Source organism: Cotesia glomerata, linkage group LG1 (genome assembly GCF_020080835.1).
Source record: "Cotesia glomerata isolate CgM1 linkage group LG1, MPM_Cglom_v2.3, whole genome shotgun sequence".
Classification (NCBI taxonomy): Eukaryota; Metazoa; Arthropoda; class Insecta; order Hymenoptera; family Braconidae; genus Cotesia; species Cotesia glomerata.
Genome location: NC_058158.1, coordinates 11,296,435 through 11,320,507, shown reverse-complemented (window position 1 = coordinate 11,320,507; position 24,073 = coordinate 11,296,435). Strand labels below are relative to the sequence as shown.

General features: G+C 33.2%; 4 protein-coding genes across 4 annotated transcripts; 1 reads left to right on the top strand and 3 right to left on the bottom strand.

Moving 5' to 3' along the window:
* Nucleotides 1-298: 298 nt before the first annotated feature.
* On the bottom strand, nt 299-4,661 carry LOC123271543 (golgin subfamily A member 6-like protein 1). Its single transcript, XM_044737895.1, has 11 exons — nt 4,530-4,661; nt 3,822-3,934; nt 3,595-3,746; nt 3,202-3,265; nt 2,841-3,124; nt 1,925-2,730; nt 1,444-1,743; nt 1,287-1,345; nt 896-1,059; nt 657-819; nt 299-573 (listed from the first exon to the last, which is right to left on the bottom strand). The coding sequence occupies exons 2-11, from the start codon at nt 3,921-3,923 to the stop codon at nt 559-561; spliced, it is 2,109 nt and encodes a 702-aa protein (XP_044593830.1). The 5' UTR covers nt 3,924-3,934; nt 4,530-4,661; the 3' UTR covers nt 299-558.
* A 275-nt stretch (nt 4,662-4,936) lies between these two features.
* Nucleotides 4,937-6,349, bottom strand: LOC123271559 (radial spoke head protein 9 homolog). The gene is made up of 3 exons (XM_044737933.1): nt 6,085-6,349; nt 5,292-5,746; nt 4,937-5,226 (listed from the first exon to the last, which is right to left on the bottom strand). The coding sequence occupies exons 1-3, from the start codon at nt 6,309-6,311 to the stop codon at nt 5,066-5,068; spliced, it is 843 nt and encodes a 280-aa protein (XP_044593868.1). The 5' UTR covers nt 6,312-6,349; the 3' UTR covers nt 4,937-5,065.
* Nucleotides 6,350-7,195: 846 nt separating this feature from the next.
* On the top strand, nt 7,196-8,362 carry LOC123275298 (ankyrin repeat domain-containing protein 49-like). Its single transcript, XM_044743320.1, has 3 exons — nt 7,196-7,438; nt 7,516-7,676; nt 7,961-8,362. The coding sequence occupies exons 1-3, from the start codon at nt 7,294-7,296 to the stop codon at nt 8,294-8,296; spliced, it is 642 nt and encodes a 213-aa protein (XP_044599255.1). The 5' UTR covers nt 7,196-7,293; the 3' UTR covers nt 8,297-8,362.
* On the bottom strand, nt 8,281-22,630 carry LOC123275274 (lysosomal-trafficking regulator). Its single transcript, XM_044743283.1, has 11 exons — nt 21,889-22,630; nt 21,712-21,800; nt 18,388-21,248; nt 18,197-18,262; nt 17,492-17,649; nt 17,099-17,388; nt 16,842-17,011; nt 15,792-16,773; nt 9,444-14,930; nt 9,057-9,368; nt 8,281-8,953 (listed from the first exon to the last, which is right to left on the bottom strand). The coding sequence occupies exons 1-11, from the start codon at nt 21,964-21,966 to the stop codon at nt 8,752-8,754; spliced, it is 10,695 nt and encodes a 3,564-aa protein (XP_044599218.1). The 5' UTR covers nt 21,967-22,630; the 3' UTR covers nt 8,281-8,751.
* Nucleotides 22,631-24,073: the final 1,443 nt, after the last annotated feature.

The following is a 24,073-nucleotide window of genomic DNA, read 5'->3' as shown; positions in this document are numbered from 1 at the left end:
ACCCGCTCGCTGTCCCGCTGCGGTTCCAGACAATATGATTCGCAGCACAAACGTGTGACTCAACGAACTTACGGGTATAATGTTTTCGCTGATAATATCCATATTCTCTTCATATCTATGTACTTGCTCAGTATTTTATCTAAGTACATTTGTTTATTAACATCCTCACGTATCCCTTCAAGACATGTCCAGAGTTAGGTATATTAAAATTAACTTTCACAATTGTATGTTTGATTAAGATTGACTCATACGGTTACGGGTTTTTCTATGAGGATGATTAAATTATTAAATAGGTATGAATACAAGTGTTTTGTAATTTTATTGACAGAATAGTAGCTTTGAGAACAAAACTTGACATATTCTAGTAATAGAATAAATTTACTCTTTACTCACTCACTTCACGTATTAATAGTATTATAATTATTTTTATATTAATAACTTTTTTAAATAATATAAGAAAAATCAATGAATGCACAATTTGAAAATGATTTATTTTAATATGAATCAATGATTGTTTTCTTCAAATCACCAGCTGGATATTCCCGTTGGCAGAGATGATTAAGCCGGTGTATTCTAATAAAAAAATAAAATCAAGTCATTAAATAAAAAATAAAAAAAAAAAAACAATATAAAATGTAAATATAAGTATAGCGTACCACTCTTTCAATGATATCTTCAGCTGCGACAACTTTTGGTGGTCGGGCTGGAATTCCTGTTCTGGGTTCTCGTTCCATCTTGTGCAGCATTTTATAAACGCTTGAATTCATCAAGTGGTCATAGTTTGGCAGCCATGATTTCTCGTATTTTTTAAAATTAACTCTGTTTAAATAATCGAAAAATTTAATTCAAAAATAAATAAATAAATAAAAAATTTGATTTAAAAATATAATCTTACCCCATAGCACGACCACGAATGACTTCAGCTTGTCCCGATAAAACTTCAGCGATCATTTCATCATTAAAGAAATCATTTGGACATCTCCATCGTCGTCCGTAAGTGAGCTCTAATTGTTTAGCCTGGGGCCAGAGATCCTTTGAACGTTTTCTTCCGCCTCGTTGCTGTGGGAAAATGGAAATTTTTATTAGCTAATAATTCAATTAAATTATTCGAAACATGTACTGTCTTTAAGGAGACGAAAAATAACATTTGCATTCAATAAATAATCTATTATCTTTCCGTGGAGATTGTTCATGCTGTAAAATACAGAAAGAATTTCATTTTGTAAGAGGGATCACGAGTATTACAAAGAAGACAATGCAGTGATACGCAATCTCGTTCCCAATACCTTTAGTTCTTGTATTACTTGATCCCTAGGCGATAAATTTGAGTCGGCTTCATAACTCCCTAAAATTTATTTTACAATTTTTTTTGTATTAAAAAAAAATATTTATTAATTTATCTTTTATAAAATAAAAGAAAATTATTTATAAAATTGTACCCACCATAGGAAGGTGCTGGGCTTGGCGTGGATCGAAACACCCGAGTCTCATATGAAGCGATGCATTTTTTGACTCTTCTGTCTTCGCTCTTTATAGTGAACTCCAATTCTTTAGTTTCTGGAGGCTCGATTTCCTCCTCGATACTAATGGAAGGTGCTTTGTTGCTCATTGTTGACACTGTTTCGTCGATAGAAGTATCGTTTTTATCAGCCTCTGAATGAGTTTCTTCTTCCTCGTGACAGCTCTCTGGAGTTTCAGCTCTCTCCTCTTCACGTTTCTCAGGTTCCGCTTTGCACTCCTGATCTACGTAATATTTAATTAATTATTATATATCATAAATAAAAAAAATTACTAAAATAAAAAATAAAAATATCGGGATGAAATCCGTGCGGGAATGAAAAATAATGAATGCAAAAATAATAATAAACTTCAACACAAATAACCCACACATACGGATCACACAATCACCACTATCATCATCTACCTGACGAGCTACGCCGTGAACCCGTCTGACTGCCGTTTTTAACGCCACTGAGTTCCATTATTTTGTATAATTGCTCAGACACAACTTTGAGATGGTTTTCTATCTCAGCGGGTAATTGTTTTAACGCCAGAAGTTGATTCTGAACATTCTCAAGCTGTTTCTCGAGGCTAATTTCTGTAGAGATCAGTTCCTTAACTTTTTCACGGTCAAAAACGATAGGCTCGACAATCGGTTCAGGTGTTTGCACTTTAATATCCGGCGTTTCACACTGCTTTGTGGATAATCTTTCAGTGTGATCTTCAGTATTGTCAACGGATTCATCTTTCTCGTTACTAATTTCTGCGCAAGACTCTTCTTCATTGAGATTTTCACGCGACTTAGACAATTGACACTCCTCCCTCCGGGTTTCATTCTCGTTCGACTCGATATGGTGAGTTTTCTCTTCCTCCGAAGAAGTTGTTTTTTGTTGTGATGATTGATCTAGCGTCGGAGATTTAGACGGCGCCGACCTAAGAGCTTCCGCTGACGCCTCATCCAGCAGACCTTTCTCCAACAGTCGTTCAGTGACGCTCTTTTTAGGCTGTTTTTTAATAACAACTCTGTAGCATTCACTTTGATCGACCACCACCTCTTCAATTTGACTTTTTTTAGTCGGTATAGGCCGCTCTGGTTTTTGCAAAAAAGTCGACTTGTGCTTCAGCTCTTTTACACGTGGTGGCTCTTCAAGTGCAATCGTCTGGAGTTCTTCGAGAACTTTCGATTCTTTTAGCAGGGGCGCACGAGGACGTAATTTCTTGAAATTAACTCTGATAAATATCAGAGGTACATCATATATATCCAACACTAATTACTTTTATGTATTATATACACATTATTTTATAATAAAAAATATTTTTAAATTTAAACTAAAACTTACCCAAGCACTCCTTGATCACCCACGTCCAATAACTCTTCTTCTTCGACAATTAACTCAGCAATCTCCTCGTCAGTTAAATTTTTATTTGGTACCACTTCGCTGTTGGCGTCAACGGGTTTCTCAGCTGCCGATTGTTCCAATTCTTCTAATTCTTTATTAGCCTCCTCCTCATCGGTCACTTTATCACCCTGTTCTTTTTTTTCTTCTTCTTGGCTTAATTTTTTATTCACTAGCTCCCACGGATCTTCTAGCGGAATAACTTCTAAGGGTTTCAGATCTTCAAGCTTTGTATAAAAAAAAAAAAAAAATTAATCAATTGATAAATTAGTTCATTATATTTTACATTAAAAAAAAAACTCACAGGTATTCGATAGGGTACGGTATCTGACTGAAGATTCTCAACAACTTCAGTAGCTTCGTGTTTTCTGTCGCATGTAACAATTTAAAATAAAAGTAAACAAATAAATAGCTGTAATCATTCATTCACTGACAATGATCCAAGCAAAATGCTCGAGATTACTCGTCTACAAGCCCTTTATAAAAACTAATTATTGGCACATGTTTTATTGGCTCACGATGCGAGATATACGGTCGAGGTCACGCAACAATTCAAGGTACGCAAATGCCAACAAGCAATAAATACAATAAGGACTCCCTCGGTTATATACAATCATCTTATTGATTAATTATAGTTAGAGGATATTATTGAGCTATCTAACGGTATAATAATAACAACAATAATTACTAAATTTACCTGCTGACACCCAATGTAAAATTATTACCAGCAAGCATAAGTGCTTCATGAGCCTGACCGTGGGTTAAACCCGCAACCGGACGATCATTTAGTCTTACGACTACATCGCCAAGCTTAAGACCCATACATTCTGCTAAACTTCCTTCGACGACCTAAAAAAAAAAATATATATATATAAATTATTAAATCATAGAGTCAGAAAATATTTAATTACTGTTGTGACTCACTCTGATGACTGTCAACGGCTGAGGAAAGTCACTTCCACCGGCCAGCCGGAAACCCCAAGGAGTATTATCAAATTTCGAAAATTTGATGTCAATGATCGACATTTTCACGCTTTCTAAAAATATAATTATAATTAAATCAACTATTTGTATGATATTAAAAAAATTTAATTAAAATAATTACGTAAGGTATTTTTTTTTAGTTCTATTCTTTGATTACCTCGAAACTGTCAATTAAAATAGCTCAATTAAATTTAACACTCAGTCAGTGTTGCGTCACGTAAATTATTGAAAAAATAATTAAGTAATTTAGAGACAAGTATTTATAATTAATTAAATAATGTATCCGCGGACACCTGCATGCAGCCATCTTTTTAAATTAGATTATATAACAAGATCATCGACCGTAGATTAAATTAATCACTCTAAGTAAGTGACATTTTTTGGGCATTACCAATAATTGGACGTATAAATGAATTAATAATAATAACACGTGGACTATGCGCGCGTCTTAAATCTCAAAGCACTATTTTGGTAACGTAAAAAAAAAAATATTGGTCTTTTTATTGTAAATCGTCGCGTTGGTACTTTTAAATAAATAACAGCTAGTTAGTTTTGGATAGCCGAGATGCTGGGAGAATCTAATTAAAAAAAGATGAAGAAAAATATATAGATGTATATATGTAAGTATATACATATAAGTATACTTGCCAATTTAATTTTGACAATCGACATCGAAAGTACAAAAGATAATAAAATAAATGAAATTTATCATTGACGTGTCGTAGGATCTTTTGATGAGAGTTAAGCACTAAACGAAACAGGATATTAAACTGATGAATTACAACGGGGGTTTAACTTTAGTGGCGCTTCACACTGGTCGTTCTGTACTATGAAAAAACGGTGTCACACGATAAGCCAGCTCTGATGCCAAAGACAATAAACCCTTGCAGCTTTCACTGTCTCTGGGGCTGCTGGGGATCGAGAGGAGAAAGAAGAAACCAACAAGAGGAAAAACTATTGAGACGATGCTCCGCCTTTTTTCCGCTTGGCTTGATCTATTTACTGATCGATTCTATTTTGATCATGCCTCGATCTCGTTATTTAACATCATGTGACTGTTCCAACACCAAAGTATATCAACAGCTGCTGCGAATATAAGATCTGGAGCTTTCCAATCATGTCATAATTAATCTCATTTTTATTCTATTGTATTTATTTTTACAACAATCAATTTATTTCTTGCGCTAGATCATGAATCCAAGGCATTTATTTTTTATTCCATCGCCGACATAAATTGATCCGTACTCTGATGAATTTATTTTATGATAAAATGTCATTCCAGTCCAATATAAATTTCTTATTATTATTAAATTGTCTTTCAAATGCAGCTGTAAGCTCCAACACTCTAAATAAATAAACAAGCAAACATTAATAGTCTATTCATATTGATTTATTCATAAATGCATTTACCTTTTGACAAATCCATGTCAATTGAATCAAGAAAATCTAGAGCACAATTGTAGTCTTGTTTTTTGATTAAATTCATATCCGATTTTCTCAGAGGCAATCTCGCATGTAGATATGATTTAAGTTCGAGACATTCGTTCAAATTTAGACCAGTGAAGGCCGCATTTTTTCCCACATCACCGCTTGGATGCTTTATCCAGCTACCGCGTGGAATAATAATTGAGTCATTGTTTATTAAATCCACTGTAGCGCTCAGTCGGTCCTCTTCTTTGATTTTACACGAAGTTACACCGTTTTCAATCGATTTCGACGTTTCTCCATCGGACAGAAAAAAATCCGGAACTTGAGCGGACGTCTTTACGGATGGATCGCCTTGGAAATAATTCGTCAGCAAGCTTGATATAACTTTGTCAGTTTTTGTCGCTTTCGGAAGCAGTAACCAATCCAAACAATTAAAACTAAACAAAAGATTGAATCATAGATAGTGAATCATGTCTGAATTTTTTATTTTAAGAGCACTGATAGAAGGATTTTTTAGTATTTAAAAAGATTTCTTTGTATTTAAGAAATCATTTCTTAAACATCACTTCTTAGTATTTAAAAAATATTTCTTAAATACAAAGAAATATTTCTTAAATATTAAGAAATATAACTACTAAGAAATATTTCTTAAATACTAAGAAATATTTTTTAAATGCTAAGAAATGATTTTTAAGAAATGATTTCTTAAATACAAAGAAATCTTCTTAAATGCTAAGAAATCCTTCTATTAGTGAGGATGACTATTAAATTTTACCTGTAATAATATGTTTGGTTTCTTAAATAATCTTTACTGTGGCCATATGCGATATAATAGTCACGCTCTACGCCGTTTATTCTTCCCCAGTAATAAATTTTATCGAAATTATTTTCTTTTCCAAGAAGTAGAAGCGAGTTCTTCAGAAGCTGGGATCTTTCAGTTCCAATACATACTCCAGAATATCCAACAGTGTCGATACTTTCCAATAGCTTGTTATATTCCATTTATTACAATTGTAATTAACATAAATTTAATTTCAAAAACTGCGAAGAATTAATTACTAATTAATTATGGTACTGAAATTAGCAGACATCTGTCAATTTTTAAAATTTTTGTAACAAATTAATTATGATTATAAAAATACTTTTAAAAATTTGCATTTGTAGTTTTTTTTTTTAATTTCCTAGTCATGTAATAATAATTTAATTGTTATAGAAATCGGAAAAATTGACATAAGTCTGTTAAATTAAGTATCATAATTAATTATTATAGTGAGAAAAAAATGTCATTAGAAAAACAAAAAAACAACTAAAGAAAATACTTAATAATACTAAAATTAGCCGACGTTCAACAATTTTTTGATTATTTTTCATTTATTAAATTAAAACTAAAAAATATTTTTTTAAAATTGCACTTATAGTTTTTCAAGTTTTTTATAAATGCAATTTTTTTTTTTATTTTCTTCTAACGATTTTTTCAATAAAAGAAAATTCTAAAAATTTTTAGATGTTGGCTAACTTAATTTAAAAAAATACTTAACATAAAATTTGTTGTAGTTGAAAATTTAGCTGGAATAAGATAATATTTAAATAATGTAACTTTGGTATTGTGCCAAAAATTCTGGAAATTAGAATTTACGAGTCCAATGAAAATTTATTCTCAAGGATTTGACCTTGATACTATTAAGTCAATAATTATATAATAGTTTTGATTGAAAGTGTATTTTAACAGAGAAAGTTTTTGTGATCATTTTTGTTGATAAAATGATAAAAGCTCATCGCAAATTTATACATTTTTCAGTTATTCTCATTCGGTTCAGGGTTCGGGACTAAGCCATGCAGGAGCTGTCATCTAGCGGCTAGGTTATAAAACTATTGGCTAGTTGTCAATAAAAATATTTACATTTTACATGCTTTATTGTTGGGTTGTTGTGATACTTACATGTGAGCATTACTGTCAGTGGTATTTTTAATAATTTCAAATAAAATGTCTTCTGATGAAGAGAACGATCAAATTCAAGATCTCGAGGCGATTCGAGATAAAATTTTAAGCTCATCTCAAGGTGAGCGGATGCAAGTAAGCGCTTGGGATGATGACAACACCGGAGTTGAAACCCAACGAAACCCTGAAGGTCAGAAACATTTATCAGGCTTGATAAATATTAATAAAAAAAGAATATTTAATAATAGTTTTTTTATTATTAAACAGATCCTGAAGCCAGAGCTATTTTGAAAGCTGCAGAAAATGGCAACATTGAACGAGTTACGATTCTTTTAGATAAAAATCCAGAATTGGTTCATGCTACTGATAAAGATGGTTATACTCCACTTCATAGAGCTTGTTATGCGAATCATACAAAAATAATTGAGGTAAAAATATGATACTGGAGTTAGCTGACAACTGTCAATTCTTAAAATTTCCATAACAATCAATTGCAATAAAAAAAAAATGCTTTAAAAAATTTCCACTAATAATTTTTTTTAATTTTCACATGTGGAATTTTTTTATTAAATTTTTTTTTATAATAATTTCATTACTAAAAAATTTTAAAAACATTTCTTATGTCAGTTACCTTCCGTGTCTTGTAAAAGTTGTTTTATTTTAAAAAATAAATCTATGCAATCAATTCTAACAGATACATTTTTAAAAATAGGTTTTGTTGAAGAGAGGAGCTAAGATTGATGCTAAAACTATTGACGGATGGGAACCCTTACATTCAGCTTGTCATTGGAATAATGTTGAAAGTATTACACTTTTAGTTGCAAACGGAGCTAATATCAATGCTCTTAGCAACGGTAATCAGACTCCTTTACACTTGGTATGTGCTAGTTCACACAATTCTCCAGCTCTTCAATTACTGCTTCTTCATCCGGACACAAATCCTGAGCTGGTTAATTCCAGTGGTGATACTGCTCAGATGGTAGCTACTAGAACTGGAAAGTACTATCCAATGTTTGAAATAATAGAACCGTGTTTACGTGAAATTTAATATAAATTAAATTTTATACATAATCAATAAGGAATTTTTCATAGAGAATACATAAAAATACAATTATTATGCAATTCAATTGTTACTCATTTGTTCATCGATACCTTGGTTTACGGTATTTTTCTGATAATGCAGTATGAAAATATTATGAATCATTAATTTCATGACAATAGAGTATAAAAATACATACATAATTCAAATATATATAAATATCGAATAATACTACGGTATATAATATAAATATTTCAATAATATCATAAAAACATAATTACGTAGATATATAATATTATTATTATTAATTAATATTATGGCAATTTGGAGTAAATGATAATAACTTTCAGTATATCACATATTTGAGAAATTTATAAAATCTTAATATTTGATTACTCAAAATACACTATTGAGTATCTAAATATTTAATTAGAGCCGTTTAATATTATGCCTGCTTTATCAAATCAAAGCGAAGTTAAATTTACGAATTTGGGTGTGCCACTGTTAAGTCGTCGTAAGCCTTCCCAAATTAAAACTGTTGAATTTTCAGTCGCTGCATAAAGATGATGTTGATCGTATGCCCATGCTATTGCTATTATAGCCCCACAGTCTGTTCCGCCGTTTACGATTTCACGGATTAATCTCAAATCCCAGCTACTCCATAATCTAGAACGTAAATCATTTTATTAAATTATTTTCAAAATTCTTATATATAATAATAATAATAATAATAATAATAATAATAGTAATAATACTAAATAATAACTACCTTATTACTCCATTATCAAGCCCAGTGGCTATTACATTCACAGAAACTCCTTCTGGAGCGTTGCTGTAACATAACGCAGTTATCCTTCTTCTGGATAAAACCGTGCCAACAGATTTAGCATTTATTGTAAATACTTTCAACTGAGACTGGTGTTCAAAATTATTTTGATCCGTAGAAGATATCGGCAATGTTAATTGTCGTTTTGGCGCTGTTAATTGACAGACAACTGCAATATCTCCAAGAGTATCGCTTATAGATATATTGTTTACCGTATAAATGTCATGGCACACTATAGATCTCACGTATGACAAACTGTAAGTTAATTTCAATTATTTTTTACTCAATTATTCAAATAATTATAAACTATAATAAATTATATTTACGTACCTATTTAGATCCCAAATGACAATGACACCTTTGACGTCACCCGAGACAGCAATACTAAAAGCTCCCGACAAAACAATTACAGTTATTGCACATCTATGAGCCAAGAGAACAGAAGCTGGAGCTGTTGGTGACTCGAATTTTATTTTTCCACTAGCTTCGATACTGTATGAGTAGACCATAATTTTTCCTGACATGTAACCGATCCAAAGTTGGCCGCAATCAGCAGCAGAACCTAACACAGTTATCGGATCGAATCCAGAAGATTTCATTAGCGGCTTAGGAGGCTGTTCTTTTTTTGATTTTAGTCTAATGATACCATCATTGTTATCCCAAGAAGCGAGGGCTGCTCCTGATACTGTCGTGCTGTTTACCATGTTACCTCCTTTCTCGTTGTTATATCCAATGAGCAAAGAAGTACATACCGGCAACCCGAAAACTTCTCCCGTAGTAAGGGGAATGAGTGACACTATCGGTACACGATGCTTGTGCTTCCAGCATAGAACAGGTTCGTTTCCAGGCGCTCCGACATAATTGCCCCATTTAATACCCGCGACCCCTTCAATAACCGGTGAAATGGTATTGTAGGCCAAAGAATTTGATGAGTTAAGCATAACATTGCAAGGCAGTGGATGTGCGGCTGTGAAAAGTTGAGCTGGAGTTTGTCCGTAAGTTCTGACCATAGTTTCCCAAGCGGTTCTCTCGTCTGGATCAGATATTGTATCGACGTTGAATCCGTAGTATGTTGCCGGGTGAAAGACATTAATCGCTTCCACAGCAGGCCTTCCAGTTTGCCGGAAACCAAACACCAAATCGATCCAATAACACACATTCTCACGAACTATGTCAGATTCCAGCGCAGCTCGATGTACTAGTATAAATAATCTAGCGTCATTGTTGCACCAGCTCGGCAGTTCAACGTCTCCAACTCTGCATCCGTTTTGTCGCACTCCAAAATTAAAATTTTCAGAATTTAAGAAAAATTCTGGCAGATAAAAAAACTCTGGAATTAATTCTTTGACGTCAGTAGTTGAATCGCAACTCGTTAATCTCCATGTAGTTGCCAGTGCGTGGAATGTTCGGTCAGGTATGTCAAAGTTGTTATCCTGGTAATTTAAAAACATGTTGGTAAACGGCGGAAGTCGGACCAAAAAATGAAGAATAGTACCCGAGTTGCTGTAATGAGAGCCATAATGATAAGGCTGTTGGTTCAACGCGATCAAATTTTGATCTTCTGCAAGAGCTTGCTTCAAGTAGTTGTAATTGTTTATATAGTGCTGCTCGTTCTTCTTGTCCTGGACAGCCATTGGACGCTTCAAATTTCTGTAAATATTTGGATTAGTAAGATCTATTTTGCTGCTGATGTAATCAGCTAATATGAAAGGAAACACCGGGTATTGCATCAAATCATTGTAAGATCTTCCAGCGAGTTTATTCAAGCACGTGATGTACTCCCAGTTTGTGAGGTAGCCGTTGCGCCAAGCAGCTAAAGCTTCGTTCAAATCATCCCCAGGAACTCGGTGCGGTAGATTGCAGTTTAATAATTGACTGACAAACTCATCTCGTTCCTTAGAAGAGTTAAAAGCTAACAACAAGGTTCTTCCAGTAGTTAAAAAAAATTCAATCGCTCGTTCCTGGAGCTGGTAGCGTCTTCTATGCAACTCTTTGATGTCTTTTAATTTCCAGGCTGTACCTCCAGCCATTGCAAGATCGAGACCACTGCAGCCAGCTCCTAGCAGAGCTGTATCTTGAGAATAAACTGATTTTTTTGGATCGTCTGGAACAAAGTACAAGCAAGTTTCACCAATTAGAGCTTCGCCAGGTATTTCTGTTTGCGGAGTTACTACTTGGACTTGACACATTTTTCCAATCCGCTCACTGGTGTGCAGTCGCTCAATAAGAGCCGTGGCATTTAAATCCTGCCGTCTCATATTTGTAAAAAGATACGACAGTGGTTGGTCTATTTCTTCAGGAGCTTGGTCATCATTGGGAGTTTTTCTAGGATCTGTTTGCTGGTCATTTAAAAAGAATTTTTTTTTAATTTTCAGATGACATCTCTGCATTCGAATTCGTACTCGCGCCGGTCCTTCCGTAGGGTCAAGCTCCCAATTAATTGGATATGACTCAGGAAAGTACCAAGGTGCGCGTTCGTGAGTCAGCCGCTTAGTTAAATCTCTCCAGCGAGCCATCGACTGAGCTTCTAGTCCCCGGCTGTGCTTAAACTTCTCCATCAGAGCCTTGCGCTCGTGATTCTGTTCTTCTATCACAGACCGGGTGATTACCATTGCGCTCTCAGTCAATTGTTTGGCCAGCGCATCAAATTTATTTCCTATTCGGTGCAATGCCAGTAGATTGTTCTCCAACCAAATTTCACGATCTTTTGAAAACTCGAGATGCATCGCAGTTATTTGTTCTTCATTGTTCAACCTCTCTTGGGATGTCGATGTACCTTCAGGATTTAATAATGCAGGATGCCAAACAGCCAAAGTTTCTTTGAATTCCGTGCATACTCTGGCATCCGAACTCGGCATATCAGTTCGTCTCTCAAATAAATCCCACAAGAATATATACAACTTTTTTTCAACATTGCTGTGAATATCAAGAATAGAGGACAATATTTCACGACCTCTGGACTCTTCCATCAGCGATCGAATAGTAAAAACACGAGTGCTGTTACTTTGATGCGGACTCAACAACCAAATCAACATTTTAGCAGCATTCTTTCGTAAAATTGACCTCATTGACCATGAACCGCTCCAATTATTTTTCCTATCAAAAGAACTGCTTGACAATCCATACAAAAGTATAATGTAAATCCTTTTCGTCAATTCAAGCTCGTTGGTTGATGGCGCGCAATCTGAAGCAGTTAAAAAATCGATAGCTTTAAAAAGAATGCTTCGAAAACGTTCATTGACTTCTCCTCTCCGTGGCTCTCGGTTTGGTGATCCATAAAGATTGATACCACTAGCGCTTCCATTTCCGTAACTAGATGAACGCGACTCGTGATCACTCTGTTCGCTGGAAGTTGTAAGAGCACTGTGGTGTGTCAAATATGATGAAGAAGCTAAATACGAAGTCGCGCTGCGCAACTTAAATCCCGATTGCAGAGACGAGACTTTTGGCATCAGTACATCCAGCTCACCGTCAAACAAAACTACCTGAGCGTTGCGAATTACAGATACACAAGGAGCATCTGCACCACACTGAGCTCTTTCATTTAACTCTACATAGTTTAATATCAAATGCAAGTCTGATATTGCTGGCATGTGATGACTACCCGGCTGGTCTAGTAGTTTTGTGGCGATACTGACTAAGAGAATGTGGATGTCATTGATAAGCAATGGTGGCGATGCTCCAATTGACGAATTATGTGCTCCTCCAACGAGAGACTGAGCCAATGATTCTGCCAAACCCTGGTCGGATAAAAGTGTACGCAGAGCAGAGGGATTTTTGTTGATCATATCAACAATTAAATTTATTATTGGTCTAGTAATATTTGATCCGGTGATCGGTATCCTGGTAAGCATCGCTAGTAAAGGTGGGATGGCTGCTAATGTTGTAGGACCTCTTAGTGCCAGACATTCCAACGAAGATGATAAAGACTCATTGTTATTGCTGGGGTAAAGTGTAATTTGATTAGCCAAGTGAAAGAAATATTTTTGCTTTATAAACTTATTTATTTCTTCATCGTCCGCTCGCTGAAGATAAATTTGAATCACTTTAACAACTGCGGTTCGAACTCTGGTATCTGGATTGTTTAGTAAAATTAAAAGCAATTCTGCTCGAATTACGTGTTTTACGACAGATTCTATGTGACAATCGGGTAGAACGCGGAGAGCATCTCTTAGGAGTAATAAAAGACCTTCGGTGACAAGTCCCTGACAAACACGTTTTTCATCTGTTTTTCCGGATGGACTATTGTCATTTCCTAACTGATTATTTGAACCGTCGCTTGCAGCTATACCTGAATCTTCCCCTGCACTCGTTTCTCTGGTATTATTACTATTATTATTATGCGAATTGTTGCTACTAATACTACGTTTTTCACGACGTTTTAAGGCTCTGTCTCTTTGAAGCTGGACATTTATCAGCGCTTTATTCAATTTAGTCACTTCGAGCGGAGGATGATTAGATTCGTCAGATGAACTTGTTGTCGTTGTATTCGCAGTTGTTGGTAAATGATTAAAAACAGTAGACTTTAATTTACTCACAGTATTGGCTTCTTCTATCACTAGTGGCGGCAATAAAAAGTACATATTGTGTCGTGAGTGTGTGACATAAGTGTCTGATGCCTGGTGGACTAGTATGAGATAGTCCATGATGGCAACCAGGTGAGAAAATTCCGGAGGAGCACCCATGAGCGCTCTAATTAATTCCACTATTGAATTACCAGTTGTGGTGTCCCAGAGAGTGTTTAAATCTTCGTACATGAAATGCTGCTTGCAAACGAATAGAATCGTTTCGACAATAGCTTCTCTATTTAATTGAGTTGCGTTGAATTCTCTTTGGCCATGTTGGTCTCTCAGTAACACCAATAGAGCGTGTAAAAACATATTGAACGTATCGTGTTTGACCCAGGTCTTCCATACACTTAATGACTCTTTTATCAACTCCGGATCTACAATAACAGCCTCGGAGCTTTGCAGAATTGTAAGATTGTTTCCATTAGCAATGTCTTTTACAATTATCGAACTACTGCAGGCAGAATCTAAAATAGCTTTGAGTAAATATCTTCCAGCTTTACATCTTGGTGACTCTAACACACGCATGATTAACGACTGACCGCCCTCTGAATTATACTGACTGAGAAGTTCAGAGTCGCTTCGAGCTAAATTAATAACTATTGACAGTGCAAGTGCTTGCTCTTCTTCAGAAGATTCAAGTTCGACGATTCGTGCAAATAAATACAAAAATATCGGTATTCCGCCAACCAAACTTGCTGAAGATATAAATCCACGGTACTGCTGACGCTCAAGTTGATTAGTTGGAGTAATTACAGTAATTGATAGAGGCGGTTGCTGCGAGACTCTATGCTCAGGAGCAGAAACCACTCGAAATCCGGGTGAAGGTTGTCCTGGCAAAAGATTTCTCACCACAGCGCTTGGATTAGTTATTGCTTGTGGATATAAATTTACAGTATTCGGACATTTTGCTTCGTAGGATAATAATATATTGTCCTGCAATTCACTCAATTGTGATGAGTGAGTTGTATCATCATTCATCACGGAATTCCAATCGATTTCGGAGTCTACAGAAACTATTTTAGTTTCAACAATACGTCGGAGATAAGTTCCTCCGTATGATTTTCTTCGGTTAACGTCAAATTTTCCACTCTTGAATTTCACTTGACGTACTCCATTTGTCGAGCCAGACGCAATGAGTGACGCGAAATCTGGTTTTATGGAATTTAATATACAATCTGCGATATTTGTATAATTAGGCCCAAAGCTTGTCAAGTATAAAGCTCGTTCTTTCGTAAAAACTGGATACCTGTAATTAAAAAAATAAAGAATATATAAGTTAATGGTTTAAAATCAATTAAGGGATCGTTCTGGTTTGTAAATTTTCAATTTTTTTTTTTTTACATTTTTCGAAAGTATTGTGTTAAAATTTTTAAGTGATCGAACCACTGCACCTATATTATTTTATGATATTTATGTGGATGTTAAGAGTGGAAGAAAATCAACTTTTTAAAAAGACTGAAGGGATTTTGTATGGTACTGGCATCGCTGATTGACTTTAGGTAAGACTTTTTTTTTAATTAAAAAAACTTTTAACGCATTTATTTCAGAACTATGTTTTTCTGGTTGACGTACATGATATCTTCAGAATGACTGACCCGATCTTAATGAAATTTAAACCACATACTTTACAAAGTAGTAGCTATTGCATTAGCTATAACTAAATCAAAATTTAGATTTTTACTATTTTTTTAGAACTAAAAACTGTGAAAGAAAGATTTATTTAATTTTTTTTTTTAAGTCACCGCCATTTTGTTATTTATCAATAAATATTAATCTCCGTAGTTGATGCAATAACTACTTAAATATTGAATGTAAATAATTTTGGTTTTTGTGTTTGAGATGAGCTGTTATCAAGTTATCATGTACATCAGCGACATACCAATGTTTTGGAGGAGCTCTATTTATCCGTTATTTATTCATATAAAAAATATAAAAAAAAATTAAGTTAGATATTGTTTATGTTATTAAAGAGTGTGTGTGTTAAGCTGATTAAATTTTATACTGATATCTATAATAGTTTCTGTATAAAAAAAATAATGAATATTTGTTTTTTTTTCAAGCGCCGGAACCAGAATGATCCATTAATTAGAGATAATTTTAATTTTACCTAAATAACATGAGATTTCCTAAATACCAAGCTCCACCAGTAGTTTCATTACCACTGCTGACAACAGCAGATTGACCAAGCATAACGCAAGTAGTTGTAGCTGGTTTTCGTACCAATAAACCGTCAAACGGCAGTTCAACATTAGCTTCGCGCCAACCGTCTACCCAAATCGTCACTTGTACCACTGCGCATTTTCGATTCAGCACAGTGTCTTTGAAATTAATTGCCAAATGATGCCAGCGTCCTGAAGGTAACAGTCCACTGATAGAGGTTTCGGAAATAACAGTATTGCTTTTCTCATGAGGTCGACTCAAGCGAACAATTAATTTATCCGATCGCAAATCTAGCCAAGTTTCCAGTATCAGTGATTCAAAACCAATAGACATCAAATGAACGATTGTAGTTAGGGGTGGCGGTGGAGATATTGATTCTGCAGATATTTCACGGCTCCAAAAATTGTTATCCGATAAAATAGAGGTTCCCCATTCAGATAGACTATCACTTTCAGAATTAAACAAATTAATAGGAGAAGTTTTAGCTGCTGTTAATCTTGAGCCCAATAGCACTCCCCGTTCCACTCGTATCCACATCGAAGCCGAGCATCCTTGCAACCACACAGACCACGATAATTCTGAGCCAATAGGTAAACATGTAGCGTGAACTGACCACGGACTGTAAACGCCCGCAGATAAATGTTTCTCACGATAATTGTGGACAGTATTCGATACTTTTTCGATATTTTTGCATTCTTCTTTTACTCGTGGACTTTGTTTGCATAAGTTCGGTGTTGAAACAAGCGGAAATGAGAGAATAAAATTTGGCTGGGGTTGTAGATTTATAACTAATCGATGAAGTGGTTGTAAGAGAGACAACATAGGTGGAGATTGAATTTTAAATAATGAAAAATAGAGTAATAATTCGTCTGGAGATATTGATTGAGTGGCTAATAATCTAAAGACTTGAAGTATCGCTTGTTGTAAATCTGAAAAAATTAACAAAATATTAATAATTATTAAAATAAAATGAATAAATTTATAGAACTATCGGTACCTTCATGTTGAGGATGTTTGCTTATCAAAATTTGTCTAAATCCATTTAACAATTTGGCAATGACCCCGGATCCTGCAAGTGCAGCGCAATTTGATACGCTTTCTCGACAAGTAACCGCAACCTTCCTAAGTCCTTGACTCACAATAATGCATCTCTCAGTATCCAATCCTCTGCAAATGAAGCGTATTAATATTTATTTTTATATTTATCAATAACAATACGGTGATAAAAAAGAAAAATAATTAAATCGGGCTTACTGTTCACTAAACTGGATCAGTAGGTCAATCACTAATGAGCATAATGCTGGATGAGCAGTAATATTGGTGTTGATATGTCCACCTCGAGAGTCGAAAATAGATCTCAAAGAATTTGTCCCCTTGGGTAAATTATTATGCTGATTACTACTATCTTCATCTCTGGAACTTTTACTTGGAATTTCAATATCCGCTTCATATCCATCATCAGCAGTGACGTATTCACCTGCACTGCTTTCGTCAGCGCCGTAATCTGGTACCGATGATGAGCAATCTGATATCATTGTCGGTAGCTTCTCGAAAAACAAAGTTTATCATAATTATTATTATTATTATTATTTATAAAATATACATAATAAATCATAACAATTTGATGAATAAAAAAATAAAACTTACTCTGAGTTGACCAGGCTGTAATGCAATTTGTTCTCGGCAAGGTTTAAGCATAGCGATTTTGAGAAATATTTCCACCAAAACGGCAATTCCTTTTCCAAATTTAACTCCGGCATTTATCAGTGTCTTTTTGAGCACGTTTATTATGTCACAATTATTATCTAAACCGCAAATCATTTTAAAATAAAATTAATACTTTTTTTGTAATAGATAAATACATAATAATATTATGACAACAAAAATAAAATAAAATAATGATATAACATAACAAGAACAACTACAAATGATAGATTTAATTTATATGAATAATGATGATAAGAATGTTAAGAAAAACTGGAGTTTATAAAAATTCATACTCTATGCAGTATGCTAAGTGTGATACTAAACAGCTATCACTTGGTTTGATTATTTTTACATAGCCCATCGACAATAATGATTGGCAGCAGCTACTCTCAAAGCATTAAATACGCGTTAATCCACAGCTGTGCCCGCTAGATTTATTGGTGTATTATTGTAATAACACACATCTATTTAAATCATTGAAAGCCTGTACTCTCCTCAACAACATACTTGATCGCGCTTTACATTGAACCACTAATTCATATTTTCTGTTGGTATTTTTGACACTTTACTACATATCTAGTATACAACAATGTAACATAACATACAACATTATATAACAAATGAACGCGGATATAAAATACTTACATAATGCGGATGTCAAGTTACAGGTGATTAATGTTTCGGCAAGTTTGTGGGCCCATTTGTTTACGTCTGAAAAAGATAAGTTCGTTATATTTTTAACTCAAAGCCGGTATACTATAACTTTAATATTATAATTTTGATAAAAAGCGATCAACAATCACAACTACTGTCGATATTGTTTGCTACTTACTCACCTAGAATGCGATCTTCGACAATACTAACTACGAGGATCTTAAGAAGATTTAATGATGATTCTACAATAGTAGGATGGGTTGCAAAGTCTTGACGAAATTTAGGACAATAAAGCGCTACACCGGCAGCAGTACGCCATACTGCACTAGCTTTATAAAAACTCATCATCAATAATTCATTTTGTTTGTTCATATTTTTAATTTCTTCAGTTTCATTTTTATCTACACTATTTATTTCTTCTATATTATCATCAGTCTTTTTTTCTCTATTAAATTCATAATCGTCATTAGAAAATAAATCACTAGTAGATTTTTCTGTTGAACACTGTCGCTGTTTAAATTTTTTAATATCATCAATATCACAGAGAATCCTGTGAGTTTCATGTTCGAGAATTTCAAATAAAAACTTTTGCGGTGAATACTCGATGAATTCGGCCGTCCCTTCGGCATTAATATCATGTTTTGTAGAGTTAAAAATTTCCATTATCACAGATATCTGCAGCAAATTGCACACGGATCTTGTAAATGTGCCAATTGACAATAACTCCAGCGCCTCTTCTAATCCATTGAGCTGGATAAATTTTTCGCACAAACTATCGTCAACAATTAGACTGGAAATAATTGATAGGCATGATTGGATAATAAATTCAACAGTCGTCGTTGATTTACTGTCAATAGTTAATTTACAATAATTATTTTTTGCTTTTAAAAATGTCGGGTAAAAGACTTTTGATAGCATTTCATATTTAACTGATAAATCTAAATGCGAAGTGACTTTAACTAAATGTGCCATCGTCATACAGCATAAATGAGAATTTTCCGGCGATAATAGAGATCCATACAGCTCGATAAAATCCCACGAGTAATCAGATGATTTACTGCAGCAGATATTGCAATTATCGTGCGAATCATTGTCATCACTAGCACTGGCAGCTGATGACAAATTGTAACTTTCTTTAAATAGACACCGCTCGAGTAATGCGATGCATGACGAGTAAATATGTTTATTATGCGGTTGTTTTTTAACATAATTAATAATATTAACGAGTAATATTTTTAAAGGAAAGCAGCAGCATGTACCAGAGTTTTTCATTATTTTTAGCAGCCTCACTTGAAAATCACAGTCAAATCGTGAAGATTCTTTCAGCAATCTTATAAGAATAATAAAGAGGGATGAAATAGAACACCCACATGCTTGATGGGATATATTGGCGACCATTGTAGGCTGATAATATACGACTCCAAGTACATCATTATGATGGTAATGATGATAGGACTGAATAGAATCAGTTTCCGTAAGACGATTATACTTAGACTTGATGTTATTGGAGCTATGATTGATCTTGGACTGCTGTCCTATGCAAGCGAGCTCCTGTTTTATGTGCTTGAGACCGTTTATCAGTACGCCTATCATGTCGATAACTTTCTGTGCTCGAGTCAACGACCTCGATGAATCAATACTTGGTAAATCTAATATTGTCACTATTGTTTTCTCGATCAATTTACCATCTTGACTCTCAATAAATAGCTGGAATAACTCTAAAAAGTCATTTAGCTTATCCAAGCTTTTTTTCCCCTGACTGATAAAGTAATAAAGAAATGCGAGAGTACCGTATGTCATTCCATAAATACACTCTTGTAATAATGAACCCTCTTCTGGGCTGGTTGAAAGGATTAATTTACTACTGCAACTGTCTTCTAACAGTCTCAATATCATTGGTAGCAACCCGTTGTTTATTACAGCAGTCATTAGCTGATCATCCAGAGTAAGAACTCCGTCCAAACCGGTCAACATCAGTCTTGAAGTGGCTGCTTTCAACCTGAGACATTCAATTGAAGTTAAATTATCAGAATCAGTACCAAATTGCAGTGACCACAAAGTATCCAAAGAAAATTTAACTATTTTAACAGCAACAGCTTGCTCTACAGAAGTGTTTTCATAATATTTTGTTATACTTTGGAGCAATTGCATAATAAGAAAACTCATTTCTAAATTGCTGATCTTGGTGGCTAAAACAACTTTAACCCGATCGTCGATAAAATATTTTTCATTTTTTTTATTTTTATTAGATGGTTTATTAAATTTCTTTTTTACTCCTATCGCAATATATTTTTTATCAATCTTATTGTCGTCGTCGTTGTCGTCATCATCCTCGTCAATTTTTCCATCACTCCTTATTACATGCGTAAAGTAATCAAAATCCATCGGATTAAGTCGTATCTTAAACATCAAAGAACGTGTTTGATCAATATCATCATCCGCATGTACATAATCAGACTCATTAGTACTTGAGTCAGTGTAATTAGTTTCAGTTTTTCCATTATCTGATTTATAATTTTTAACTGTGCGCAATTCACGTCTTTTTCCATTTGCAATAGCATTGTGTTTTTTTATTTTTTTACGTGATATTTCTGCGTCATTATTTACATTGTGATGATAATTAAACTTTCTCTGATAATTTTTTTTTTTCATTTTAGATATAATATCCAATTGATCAACAGTTTCATCATTGAAATTTAATTTAATATATGGATTATAAAAAGTAACACGGTTTGCTTCCACCGGTTTCTTTTTCTCGGCATCCTCACACTGATCTTGCTCATGGTGTGAAGCAACGACCGGGTACAGAGCTATGAGAAGGGCGACCAGTTGTCGACCACAAGAGAGATCTCGAATACCACCAAGTAAATCGAGAACTGCCAAACACCGCCATCCGCGTCCCTCAATCAAGTATTTGCGGAGCTCAACGAGTTCATCTCCACCCTCATTTTTAGTTGTGGTACACAATTCATTTATATCGGAAAGCAATTCACAGGCTATCAGTGTGGAAACTCCGCCGTCGTCACCGTTACCACCAAATGAACTAAAAAAAAAATAAAGCGAAAAAAATAATAACGACGGCTATTATTTTAGCATAGTTATCAAATTAAAATAACAATAATAAAAAGCATTCATTGTAATCAAAATAAAAAGTATTTATATTTCCATCAATAACAATATTAATAGTTTATTTAACTTTGAGTCCTATATCAGTACTACGGAAAATTACACCGAGGCATGTCTGTATTCTTATCACACCCTATTCGCGCGCGCAAATGCTAAATAAACACATTCATTATCTACTAATGTATATTTTAATAGTTTTGCAACTACATATATACCTACATAAATACTTTATTCAAACAATACTTGTCTCTGTAGCTTTTTATTTAAATTCGTCATTTATTATTATTTTAAATATTATCGGTAATTTATTTTGATGAAAGATTTACTGTGCTATCTAAAAAGCTACGCCGAGTTCTTGAAATTTTATAAATAAAACTCACCACCAAGAAGAAGTAATCGTAGAAATATCTACTCCATCGTGAACTTGTGCTAAAAATTCAGCAAGAAATGTATCCAACCACAAAGATTTCTGAAATATAAATAAATTTTTTAATCTAAAGAATTTTAATGATAGATTTAAAAATAAAAATAACAACTGTTATTGTTTACATAAATACCTGATAACTCAGCGGCTCAGCATGAATGAAATTATCCCAGAGTGTTTGCAGCTTATCATTAGAACCTGGTGAAGTCATTTCTACAATTCTCAAGTGTGTAAGGCCTTCTTAGACAACATTTAATGATGAAATAAAATTTTAACTCAGCGATTGATCATTATGATTAATTAAAAAATAAAAATATCAACAAACGTATAATTTTTTAATGTAAAAATAAAAATTATGCTCCAGAAAATATTTGACACTATTAGCTAGCAGAAATATTTGCCAGTAGTAGCAGCGTGTACTAGTGCAACGATCGCGGATTGCGTTGTGGGATTGTATGAAAGATAAAACCGCGAGTTATAGTAATGAAACACCCCGTACTTCGCGCATGCATGTACTCTTTGATTCTTCCTTGTCTCTCTTCCCAAACTTGATTTGTACTTTATCCTTATTTATTTTCAAGTTATATAATAATTATAATAACAGCTTCGTATCGTATTATTTTTTCCTTCCAACGTAAGCCTTATACCGCAGCTACAAACTCGTAAATTAGTGAGTAAATTAATCAATACACCACGTATTATTATTTATTTATTTAAGAAGCCTCTCAAATGCTGGGAAGACTATAATGATAGGCTCATATTTTTATGCAAAATATTACTGTAAAAAAATGTAAATCATACGACAATTTACATGACAACAATTATCAGAGAGACAATTAACCTTTTAATGAAATCAAGGTTGATAATTGAATTAATAAGTATTATTAACAGTATCAACGACTATTTTTATTGATAAACAATATTAAATGTGGTTATGTTTTTCAATAGATTGTATCAATTGACATTTCACATTATCTCTATTTACAAAAATCATCACTTTTGTATTTATTTATTTTATAACATACATTGTAAATGACATACATACTAATAAAAATTTTCACTTTGAAACAAAAAAAAAAGTACTCAACAATAATCTGTTCAGCGTACACAACTTACATACTATATATTTTCTTCTGAGAATAATAATCATAACGACAAGTGCGAGCAAAGTAGATATCGTTTTTATTGCATATACATTCAATCAATTAAATACCTACAATGATTTTACCAGTTATTGATACACTTGTGCTCAGTACAGTAGTATACACATCTAAAACAATTTGAAATTGTTTATGAACTTTTACATTTTTGTCTTTTTTAATTGTTGCATTGATAACAACTTCACTTGGATCTCCTTAAAATTATACAATAATTAAAGAGTTTTTTTTAGTTTAAGTACTAATTAATAAATTAATCATTAATATTGCGAAAAATATCGAATTAAGTGAATAGCTTGAAAAGCGGCAAAAAGTTTAAAAAATTATATAATGTTCAAAAAGACATATTCAAAAAATTTGAAAATAAATCATTTAGATTAGAAGTTCGAAGACATTTAGTAAAAATATTTTTTTTTAAGATTAAGTATTATTTCTTCTTCTTTAAGTTTAATTATGTATCGAAAACTTATATTTATACATAAGGAAATAAAAATTATGGTAACTCTATAGAAGCAGAGCTCTACCTATTTTGAAAAATGAAGATTACAAATTTTTTTTTTTTTTTTCAATGCGTTCTACTTTTTAGCGGATTTGATTTTCATCAATCATAATATTTCATATTTTATAAAGATTTTTGGATTTGAAAAATCCTTCAATGACAATTTTGACATTTGATCAACATTTTGAAGGTAATACATTAATATATGTTTTTTTATCTATAACGCATCAAAAGTAAAACAATTTTAAAGAAAAAAATTTTATCAATAGGTCAATTTTTTGAATGTTTATGGCTGAAAATAGGTTGAGCCTCACTTCTTTTTAATTATCGAAATTACTTATTTCCTCACCAGAAATGAATTTGTAATTTTTTTTCTTTTTTTTAGTAGCGTAAAATTTTTTATTAAAATTATAACTTCAAATTTCGCTATTATAATAATACATATTTCAAACACTTTCAATCAGATGATTTAAACGAATTAAACAAAATTTTTTATTTAATTTTTTTTTTATAATTTTTTCTATTTTAATAATCAATATCTTAACTAATACTTTTTTTTTAATTCTATTATTTTTTATATGTACTTTAATTAATATTCATTAATTTTCAGATACTACAATTCTTTTAAAACTCAATTATTGGAGCAAAAAAATCTTAAATCA

Excerpts from the sequence above, each read along its gene's own strand:
- LOC123275274 (XM_044743283.1), bottom strand. The coding sequence starts at position 21,966 with ATGACTTCACCAGGTTCTAATGATAAGCTGCAAACACTCTGGGATAAT. Across the intron at positions 21,801-21,888 it reads CTGAGCCGCTGAGTTATCAG|AAATCTTTGTGGTTGGATAC; the intron begins GTATTTATGTAA and ends TTTATATTTCAG. Across the intron at positions 17,012-17,098 it reads CTGATCCAGTTTAGTGAACA|AGGATTGGATACTGAGAGAT; the intron begins GTAAGCCCGATT and ends CTTCATTTGCAG.
- LOC123271543 (XM_044737895.1), bottom strand. The coding sequence starts at position 3,923 with ATGTCGATCATTGACATCAAATTTTCGAAATTTGATAATACTCCTTGG. Across the intron at positions 3,266-3,594 it reads TTTACATTGGGTGTCAGCAG|AAAACACGAAGCTACTGAAG; the intron begins GTAAATTTAGTA and ends TACATGCGACAG. Across the intron at positions 3,125-3,201 it reads CCGTACCCTATCGAATACCT|CTTGAAGATCTGAAACCCTT; the intron begins GTGAGTTTTTTT and ends TTTTATACAAAG.
- LOC123275298 (XM_044743320.1), top strand. The coding sequence starts at position 7,294 with ATGTCTTCTGATGAAGAGAACGATCAAATTCAAGATCTCGAGGCGATT. Across the intron at positions 7,439-7,515 it reads AACCCAACGAAACCCTGAAG|ATCCTGAAGCCAGAGCTATT; the intron begins GTCAGAAACATT and ends ATTATTAAACAG. Across the intron at positions 7,677-7,960 it reads ATCATACAAAAATAATTGAG|GTTTTGTTGAAGAGAGGAGC; the intron begins GTAAAAATATGA and ends TTTTAAAAATAG.
- LOC123271559 (XM_044737933.1), bottom strand. The coding sequence starts at position 6,311 with ATGGAATATAACAAGCTATTGGAAAGTATCGACACTGTTGGATATTCT. Across the intron at positions 5,747-6,084 it reads AACCAAACATATTATTACAG|TTTTAATTGTTTGGATTGGT; the intron begins GTAAAATTTAAT and ends TCTTTTGTTTAG. Across the intron at positions 5,227-5,291 it reads TGACATGGATTTGTCAAAAG|AGTGTTGGAGCTTACAGCTG; the intron begins GTAAATGCATTT and ends TTATTTATTTAG.